At 39.9% G+C, this 11,069-nt stretch overlaps 1 protein-coding gene across 1 annotated transcript; it reads left to right on the top strand.

Moving 5' to 3' along the window:
• The first annotated feature begins 10,028 nt into the window (after positions 1 to 10,028).
• LOC145983787 (uncharacterized) lies at positions 10,029 to 10,595 on the top strand. Its single transcript, XM_083116835.1, has one exon. The coding sequence runs from the start codon at positions 10,029 to 10,031 to the stop codon at positions 10,593 to 10,595; it is 567 nt and encodes a 188-aa protein (XP_082972961.1).
• Positions 10,596 to 11,069: the final 474 nt, after the last annotated feature.

The following is an 11,069-nucleotide window of genomic DNA, read 5'->3' as shown; positions in this document are numbered from 1 at the left end:
AGTGACAGTGAAGGTTCAATTTATTCATTTCTATCTACAAGTGAAAGTGAAGTAAACTATGCAGAACAGGAAGTAGATAGTGTCAGTGATAGTGAAAGTGAATTAGATGGCATTACATCCTCACCTGTTGCGGCATCGAATGTAACCTGGAACTGGAGAGAAGTTGATGACTTTCAAAGCAAATAAACTTGCATTTTGTGGATTGTGCGGTCCCCGAAAAGCAGCCAATAATGTTCTTGATGCCTTTTTGTTGTTTTTTGACAAAGAAGTTGCAGAACTCATTGTCAGAGAAACTAACTTATATGCCAACACTTATATTGAACAATGCACATTGAAACCACGTTCACAAATGCGCAAATGGCAGCCAGTTACCGTGGAAGAAATATATCTTGTTCTGGGAATATTATGCTTATGGGTATAGTTCAAAAACAAACTATAAAGAGTTATTTTAGTAAAGATGCATCTGTTGAGACCCCAATATTTCCTAAAACGATGTCAAGGGACAAGTTTGAACTCCTGTGTAAATTTGAAGACAGAAGGAGTACTTTGGAAGGGCAACATGTAAGTTTTAATTTTTATTATTATTTTTGTTATTATAATATAAATGTCATTATTTATACATTTTTGTGTAGTGTGAAGTTTCGTTTACAAGTCCTGAAAATTTCATTGTAATTGAGCAAATGGTTTTTAAGATATGTTCAATTTTGTGACATTATGCGAAAATTGCTGTTTTGGTGATTTAAAATTACCGCCTCTCGCAGCGACTGATGGGTATTTAACTCCCGGCTTGAAGGGTTAACTTGCTTCTCAGGTCCCAGGAGCTTAACACAAGTTTCGTTAGATTGTTAATTCTGAAAATTTGTTAGGTGGGCAAGTTAATTAGTCTGGGACTCCTTGAATACAAAACAATAGTAATTACCACTACTATATATCTAACGCCCATCATTGTGTACGTAATTTCATAATCAATTGTTATGGAACTGATCAAGAGAATGAATTCAATATTGATTCTTCTGTACTTCTACTCATGATATTTTATAAATGTGTTTTGCTTGCTGCAAAATTACAAAACTACCAACTTGACAATGCATGCTGAAACTGAAAAATATTTCCAACAAAGGATACCACATTCCAACTCGCCAATATGTTTTAGTTTGATTGATTTATTTTATTTTACTTCGCTTTTCTGCCACTTTTGGCAAATTGCGAAGATGGAGATGAGTGATGATATGATGAAATTGATGAATGGACAATCACAAACAACCATGCCCAGGCCGGGATTCAAACCTAGGACCCCTGGCATCATAGCGTGATGTGCTAACCACTCAGCCATGGGGGCCGGGCCATGTGTTTTAAGTCAGTGATGTTGAAAGATAACGTATGTGTAACATCACTAGATACATCAAGCCAGGGCCGTGTAATTTTCCACTTGTTAAATTTTTCAAAGGCAACCAACAATCTAAAGGAACTCATCGCTTTAATACTCCTACCTTCTTGTGTAGATGAACTTGCAAATTTTCAGAACCCATCCTTTGATCAACACAGCCTTCACTGCCCACCAGGTTTATAAGATTTTGTTCATTTTGAAGGCAGATTCCTGATATTGCAGTCTGGAACTCGTAATGTTCACTTTTTCACTAACATTCTAGCTTCACAAAGAAATCTAGTTCATTATTCTAAAAAAGAGCACACTTGTTCTATAAAAAAATACTTTGTAAAGGGCTATTGCACGTGCGTCAAAAATTCCATGTAGAGTATCTTTGTGCACTATTGTTCCACTCATACATATACAGATGTTCTGTAGTGACAAGTTGAAAACTCATTTGTAACTTTCACATTCATTGGGGTGGCATTTCCTGCTAAATTATGTGGACAAAGAAAAGGGAAGAGGGGAGGTGGTCTTCAACCCTGGTCACTTGTTTGACAGTTCCAGGAATAGAGCAGCGCTTGAGGCCACATTTGTGTTTGCCAAATGGAGCTTCCAGTTGTCCAGGGACGGCGACAGGGGTGAGCATGGTGAGCAAGTGCTCATGCAAAAATTCCTGTGCCCACCCAATCAAATTAAATAAATATATACAATTAGGGAAATGTAAACGGTTCTGTAAGTATAGGCTGGTCCTCACACAATGTATATTTTACTTGTGAATATTGTAGATACTAGAAAGTTCACAAGTTTCATCCCATAACGAGCTTTGCTGTCATTTGGCGAATTGTCTAATAAGTAAGAGCAAATATCTTGTTGAATGAAATTAATTTAAGCTTTTCTTTGTACTTCCTTGTCATTGCAAAGCTAAAGGCACTATCAGAACTCTTTTTTAAAATGTAATCTAATGAACACTGCTATGATTAGAAGCAATCGACAGACTTAGTAAGTTTTATTGGATATTCACAATTATGATGTATGCTATATGATCAAGAGTTAATCAGGAATTAGAAGGATTTGGAGGGTTGCAGCTCCCAGCCTTCAATGGGGAAAAATTGCTTTGAAATCAGCCATATATTGAAGAAAGAAAGATATTAGGAATGTGGAAGTATAAAAAGTATAACTAACCATCTGGCATGACTTGGGCTAAAGGTTATAGACTAACTGAAACTGTGCATAGATGGGAGTGAGTTCTTGATGTTGTCAGCACCGGACCTCCACATAAATCTTGGCCTGGGTATGATCAAAATATAAACAAATAAAAACATCCTCTTTGCCTTAATCGCAATTATGAATGATGATGATGAAAGCGATGAAGGGACACTCACAAAAACACCCATGCTCAGAATGTTAAAGATCCAAATGCTCAAATAGGTTAATTGTCACTGGATCTTCATTTTAAGCTGTAGTCCTTACTAGTGTGCATTGGGTTTACACTGGAGATTGAACTCAGGACCCCTTAATTATGAGATGAGGATGTTATGCGATCGGAGAGATAATATACAGAAATAACTCTGTCAACTGTATCATTTTATCATAACATAAGATGCGTCCATTAAGAGGTGGATTACACTATTATTATGATTGGCCCATGGACGTCTGCAGCATTTTTTCCAGGGAAGAGCAAGCATGGTAATTTGTTCAAGGGGAGGCAAACGAGACATATTCCCCTCGATAATAGTGCTGCCCCCTAAACAAAAAAAAAAGACACTTATTAAAATTGAAGCTATCATGTTCCTGTAGCACTCTTCCAATAATTAACATAAATTACTTATTAATTATTTATATTTATTGATTTAGTTATTTTACTTTGCGTTTTGTGCCTCTTGGCTAATTTGCGAAGATGTGGATGAGTGATGAAATTGATGAACGGACATTCACAAACAACCAAGCCCGAGCGATATTCGAACCCAAGACCCTTGGCATCACAGCGCGATGTGCTAACCAGTCAGCCACAGGGGCCGGCAACATAAATACTGTGAATTAAATTAAATATATGTGTGCAATGTATAAGTTTGTGGTAAGAGTCATTTTCCAGGGGGCATGCACCACCTCCTTCCAGACATACATGGATTGGCCTGAGATTTAAACTACTACTTTCATGTACGGACAAATATATTTGAGATTTAGATAAAACCAAATCGTTGTTCGTGGAGTTATCTGTTTTGATAAAAAAAGGAAATTACTACCTCAACTTTCGAAGTGCTATGAACTATTGATACTCTATTTGTGGAAAGTAATCAAGACTGATTTGACTCATTGTTATATTTCAAGTCGATTTTCTGCTAGTTTTGACCAACGGTGACGGTGAGGTTGAATGGTAATTAGATGGACGTCATGAAAGAACGAACACAAACATGCAAGGAGACACAAAACACCAATAGGATTATCTTGACTGCTGTTACAGGTGCCAGAGACTGATTTGCCTACAAGAATACAGTTTCCAGGGTGTACCATTCAGGAGGGAGGTTGACATTTGAGTGTGTTCGAAAAGCTCACAACTACAGCCCAGATGATCTGTAAAAAAGATATGAATTACTGGATACGATGATTAGGTTTGATGAATTCCTTATGTCCAAATCGCTTTCTACACAAGGTAAGAGGGAAAGGGGGGTGGGGGGAGATACATGTTAGTCAAACTCACCTGTCTTACGTTTGTACTGCCCACCCTAATTTATCAATATAGAGCTTCTGCCCACCCGGTCAAAAAATTCTGGCACCGCCCCTGCAGTTGTCTGATAGAAAAGTGTTGCAATTGGTTGGCAAAGTGGGAAAAGTAACTAAGTTGCCATTCTCTCTAGGGATAAAATTTATCAAGCAGAGAGGGGGAATCCCCCAACTGGTTACATGAAATAACTTTTGCATGCATTTTTTTTCTTCTAAAGGAGTTTTCAGACTGAAGTGAGAACGGACACAGCCACAAACTGCATACAGAGGTACACTTTCACCTAGTCTGTAGAAAAGCATTCACTGCACATACAGGACCAACAGACAGGTGACATGATGCACACTATTGAGAAAACAGCCCAGCCCGAGTGGCATGAAGCTCACTGTGTCACTCAGGTAAGAATGCATTTACTTGTGTTCTTTGCCAAGTTTGTTGCATGTCACTTGTCACTTCAACTTGATTTAACTCCCTTAAAGTTAGTTGCCTCAGGAAATAATGTAATACTGGCTTGATGTTACATGAAGATTTGGCACACACAGATGTACTATGTAGAATTTTCAGCGAAAAATGTAGTCTCAAACCTGGGTCTCTGGCATACCATGCTGTTGCTGTTTTACCTGCATAGAATAGTCTCTGTCAATGCTACCACAATGGGATCTGTTGCCTTTGAAACACTGTAGACATCAACGTGTATTACATGAAGAGTTTGATAACTGAGTGCCTTTTGAGGTCCCCTTACACCTTCAAAATAATTATAGTGACCTACAGTATTTTCTTCAATAAAATTAAGTTCAAAGTGAGGGAGGTTCTGACCCCCATACAGCCCCTCTCCTCAGGTGCACCTATGTCTCCTGGATATAAGTGGCCTGTCTAAAAGTATCCGACCTTTTCCTTTCCCACATCAAATATCTATGGTAGGTTGGCTACACTCTGCACAGAGGTAAAAAGAATCTTCACGCACATGTACGCATGTTGCTGGGCATGTTGGACCCGTCAATCGATGAGAGGCAGCTGGCGAATGTGATAGTTTTTTTGTGTAATGTCACATTTCCTTGTTCGCTTGGATGATGGAATGTGTGGAGCAGAGATACTGCATCAAGTTTTGACAGAGGCTTTGCAAGACGAAAATGGAAACAAATCGCAAGATTCAATAGGCGTTTGCCAATGATGTCATGGGAGATTCCCAAATAAAGGACTGGTACAACCACTTGAAAAATGTCCAACCACTTGAAAAATGTCCACACATCAGCAGTGTGTTCGGGGAGGCCATCAACAAGCCGGAATACAGAAAAGGTTGAGAAAGTGAGGTCCTTCATTATGGAAGATCATCGTTTGACAGACAGGGTAATTGCTGAAGACATTGGTATCAGCAAAGATTCTGTGCATTCAATTTTACAGGAACAGTGAGAACTTCAACGTGATGTCACATAAGACATGATGGAGACTGTCATCAGGCATGCAGAGTTTCTGAACAACATGATAATAGGAGGTGGTGATAATTTGGTTGTTGCCAAAGCTAAAATCTCCACTGAAAAGCTCCCATTTTGACAAACAAGAGGATATTATGTGCAACTCAATGGCGGAGTTGGGAGATATTCAAAAAGAGGCATTTCAAGAGTTCTTCCAGCAACGGCAGGTTCATTGGGCTAAGCGTGTGAAATCCCAAGGGGACTGACTACCTTGCTGTGTGTGTTCCAATTATATGTGCGTGTTCTTCCTCTGCCATATAATGAAGTGGTTTTGGGGTCAGATCCCCACTTCAATTTCTCCTCATCTGACATTTGAGGGGTTTTTTTTGCCCCCTAAATTTTTTTTTTTGAGCCAAAACAAAAAAACAAACATATTTCTTCCTTTGGGCCCCTCTATACACCTGCCAAGTTTCATGGAAATCGGAGGGGGACACTTACATAACCTCCCTTGTTAGAGTATATTTAATGTTAGGGCTGCTTATATGTGTTTAAAACAAGCATGAAAAACTCATCAGTGATGGTCGAGGTTCGTGCTCAATACAGTTTGCTCTGAATCTACTAGATATCAACCTGGCACTGGAATTCGGCTAGTTCCAATGGTCATGCACTTAATGCTAATGCCAAGGTTCAGAGCTTCAGTTGACTGCCAGATAACATCCAAGGAGTAGTGTCCAGAAGGTGCAGAAGAACTTGCAGAGGAAAGCAGCTGGATTGGAAGGGAAGGATCAGTTGTACTACATGAAACAGAGATATTGAGTGCCTTACCAGAAGTTCACTCCTTACATCCCAGACATTAAAACTTATACCAACAAACTGAATATGGTCCCCAGTATTCCCAGGAAGCCTCCTGTTTTCTTTTCAGGAGTAATGATGTTTTCCAGAGGGATATTTGATGAGAGAAACTTTCTCCATTCATGAATCAAGTCGAAACCTTGATTTTACATTTTTCAGGGCACCAAGCAGTAAAAACTTTAGAAGTGGAAAATGTAAAATCAAGAAAATTCTTAGAACATTTTGTTATGTGGGGACCATCAAGATTGAAGGTAGAATGTGGGAAAATGTAAAATAGAGTTTGCACTGTATGGTCACATGTACTAAAGTTGAAAAGTAAGTTCCATTTAAGGAGAAAGTGTTTCTGCTTTCACCAACCATAAGTCCCCAAGATACAATACACTTATAGCTAGCAAAATTCAGTATAGACTGATAAATTTGTGATGTCAAATGTGATCTTTGTAACCAGTGTCCTAATTTTTATTCTTACTGCTTTGGTATTGCTTCCTACACTGATTTATATTCTGTGCCAATTTTCAAACAGCTTTGATGGGATTAGCAACATTTTTTCCTTTCTTACAACTGTCTCTTATGTTTGTGTCGGAACATTTGGCCGATTACTACTTGATGCCTCGGCCACTTAACCAGTATTCTGATTCAAAAGCTGTGTATTTGACCAGTTCAAAATGCATGTTGTACCAAAAACATACATTCAATCTATTGCATAGGTCAAGTTTCGTATTTTCATGTTGCAGTTTCTATTGATTTTCCGATTCATTTTGAAAGACCACTGCCTGCATTAAATGGGTACCTGGTGGCAATCTGGGGGGGGAGGCAGCTGGAGCATGGTGCTGATCACATAATCTCCAAAATTGCCAAGATTGAAGAATGTGTGGGGTCCTACCTCCCATCCCCATGCCTTATGACTAGAGGCATGCATATTTTGTTTCTGGTGAAAATGTAAAATAACAGATTGTAATGAAAATTTTTCATGTTTCTGAAAGGTGAGAGATGCATTTTTATACACTGATTTGTCATGAAGTGATGTGAAATGAACTGCAAAATGCGAAATAGGCTCTTAAGGGCATGCAATAGTCTCCACCGGAATCTTCCCAAGCTCTTCCATCCTTGGCAGTGTGCCAACTTAGCTCTCTTGGAGCCAGATCTGGCTCTCTGGTGCATTCATTCGACTGTGAACTGGGATGCCCACCCCCATGACCCACTATGATGCAATCACTGGTTCCACCTCACATAGACCAACTTTTGTCATAATTATACATTTTGCACGTGGCGTGATATTGTTATATTGGCTGCGTCGTCCCACTTCCTCTTATCTCCCCAGCTACTTCTTTATAGTGCTGTGTTTGACGTGAAATTGACATAATATTGTTATCAGGGAATTCTTTATTTTCGATTTGATACGACCATTGGTGGATTATTGAGATGGCCGATGCCACCGGATCCAGACGTTGAAAACTAAGAATAAATTGTCATCAATTTAGAGTTAACGATAATAGCAGTGTCCCCACAATTTTGACAACTAACATTACCCTAGGAGGCACTTTATCCAGCCTTCGTGAATCTAGCTCCTTGAAAGTCAGTTTTAACTCCATTTAAGGTGAAATTTAGTTCCTTTATGAGCATCAGGTTTGGCAACACTGCCAGGAGGCAAGGAAAAAGCAGATCATATGGCAGTATGATTTGATTTTTTCTCTTGGGAATATAAAACTTCCGATGGAATAGAAAAAGATGTCAACGGGAAGAGGGCAGTTTGAAGATGCATTTCACCAGCGGAAAAGTCGAAACTTCCATTCGATTAGCCGTAACTTGATTCCCCATACATGGGAATCAGAAAATGCTTATCATATTTTTCAAACATCATGTCCAGCTTAATAATCAACATAAAAATATGCTTCCACTTGCAATATGGAGAGAAATTCATAGTCTTGGATACAAGGTTTCTTTAATAACAGTGCCCATTCTGGCGATACTGAAATAATCTCCTTAAACATGAAATTTAGACTTTACTTACAGATGCAACACTTTCTGAAGTGTGAATTATCCTGAGAGTTATGCTATTCACGGAAAATTGATTAATTCTGCTGTAAATATTTGAGAAGCAAAAATGGACTCCTTTATACGGGAATAAACTTAATACTCTGGTAATTACATTACAATTATAATTTAGGATTATATTCACAATTTTAAAACCAAAATGTCATTTTATATACCACTTTTGGTCTGATTTTTCACCACTATAACACAGAAATTTTACTTTATTTACTGCTTTGAACCTGAAATTGACTGTACCGAAATTTTGCTTTTTTATTTACCAAAAATATGTGCCTCTTACTTATGGCATGGTGTAAAGTGCACGGGGAACTTTACCTTACCTTTTCACTGCCTTCATTAACAAAGGTTTGGGAAACTAGGATGGGTAAGGTAGCATATCACTACTTTGGTGGTTCTGCTTTGATTGTTAGGTTAGACATGTTACATTTAGGGCTCTGCACTGTTTGTCACATGACAAGTTGAAGCGCAGGGCTTGACCATAAAGGTGATGGAGAAGTGTGCGATAAGTGAGACCCATGCTACTTTCTCCATCCTAGACACCGCAATGAAAAATAAAAGTAATGGTCCTTCAAAACTCATCAGAAAACCAATAAAAAAAACTAGGGCTGAGTCAATACCGATGTATCGGTATCTGTGCGAGTCTTGAAATTTTTCCACCGATAGCATTGTTTTTGAGTCACTAGAAGGGCAGCCAAAAGGTTCAAAGGTTCATTCACCTTTTCAACCTTACCTTTGGCTTTGAAGAAATATGAAAAATATGTATTTCTGCATTTGTTAGTTGAACGTGGACTCAAGTTCCGTGAACAGCAAGTATGTTACAAAGAATCCATATGTAGATAAGGCTCGCAGTCAAGTATCTTGCAAATCAAGGGTAACGTGAAATTATCCCCATACGAGTTCCCTCAAAGTCTACCAGGCTTTGTTCCTACAGATGTGATCTCGTGTAAAAATAATCACAATGAGGCAGGCACCTGGTGTATTGTGGACATCTCTCTCTTTAGAGACCTCCCAAAGTCAAAACAGTCATCGCCCATGTGACTGGTGGATATGTCTCAGACATAGTGCATAGCATATTCCTGGAAATTCAAATACCTGAGCTAATCCCCCCTTTACATTTATAACTCTATACTTTTATTTGTCCAGACCTGGATAACTGGGTTTCAACAGGTATGTTTCAGTATACGGCAAGGGAATAATTTTCTTTGAGCGACAGTTGATCGCACTAACTTCCTCAAAAGTGTAGTGATGGGTTTGGATTTCCTTCCACACCTAGACATTTATTTTTTTTAGAAATAATTTGTCAAAAGCAAAGTAACTTCGGAACATCAATCACCTAATATAGAATCAATAGACTGGTACGTTTTCATTCTCTCCTTACATTTCGTTTACTAATATTTATTCTCTTTGTTAAAGGACAAAAACGAGACGAGGTAGGTTTTACATTACAGTTTTACTTTTCGTTTTACAGGGTGACAAGAAATAACCCGTACAAAGTTTGGCGTATCCTGCCAAGAATGTAGTATACCGGAGCCAAATAATTGATGTGTTATTGGATTCTCTATAGTCTTTTGTAACTGTACCTGTTGTTTCGGCTTCATAACGATTACTTTCTTTGTGTTTCACAATGTCAACCAAACGCAGTGCAATTTTGGAAAAGTGGCATCAAGGAAAGAATCAATGTGAAATTGTTCGTTTGCTGGGTGTTCCAAAAATGATAGTCTCAGATGCAGTTCGGCGATTCAAGGAGCTCGGCCATGAAGGCGACCGTCCCGGAAGAGGAAGAAAACCTACCGTCAACACGTCCCAGAACCGCAAGATCATCAACAAGCGAGTTCAGCGAAATCCGAGGGTATCCATGAGAAAAGTCGCCTGTGAGTTCGGGATCAACCGCGAATCGGTGCAGCAAATGGCGAAAAAGAACCTCAACCTCAAGGCGTACAAGCTCCAAAAAGTTCAGCTTTTCACGGACGAAAACAAGTGCCTGAGACTCAAAAGATGCCGCCCTCTGAAGTGCCGGGCCGCAGGTCAGCGATGGGAGCACATTCTCTTCACAGACGAGAAGCTGTTCACCGTGGAGCAGGCGCACAGCCACCAAAATGACAGGACCTGGTCTGCAGATGCTCCCGGTACCTCAGCCATCGTCAAACACCACCAAAATCCGAAGTCGGTCATGGTGTGGGGCGGAATTTGACCAAGCGGCAAGACGCCCCTGGTTTTGGTGGATCAAGGGGTCAAAATCAACCAAGAAGTGTACCGCAGTGACATTCTCGAGAATGTCGTCCTTCCGTGGGCCCAGCAGCACTTCGGCGATACGCAATGGACATTCCAGCAAGACTCCGCTCCGGCCCACAGGGCAAAAATGACGTAAGCGAGGTGCAGAACCCATTTTCCAGACTTCATCGCATCGACGGAACGGCCGCCCTACTCGCCGGATCTCAACCCAATGGACTACAGTGTCTGGTCGATTTTGGAGGCCAGGGTATGTGCTAAACTCCACCACAGTTTGGAGTCGCTGAAGCAATCGCTGCATCATGAGTGGAACCGATTGTCGCCCGAAGACCTGCGGCCCATCGCCCAAAATTTCAAAGCCCGTTTGGACCTCTGTATCGCCGCCCAGGGAGGCCACTTCGAAACCGGCTGAACATCTTGTTCCTAAGGTCCCATG

This window comes from Lepisma saccharinum, chromosome 2 (genome assembly GCF_977018435.1).
Source record: "Lepisma saccharinum chromosome 2, izLepSacc3.1, whole genome shotgun sequence".
Taxonomy (NCBI): Eukaryota; Metazoa; Arthropoda; class Insecta; order Zygentoma; family Lepismatidae; genus Lepisma; species Lepisma saccharinum.
This window is presented reverse-complemented; position numbering and strand designations above follow the sequence as displayed.

What these genes read in the sequence shown, in the direction of transcription:
- LOC145983787 (XM_083116835.1), top strand. Translation starts at nt 10,029, where the DNA reads ATGTCAACCAAACGCAGTGCAATTTTGGAAAAGTGGCATCAAGGAAAG.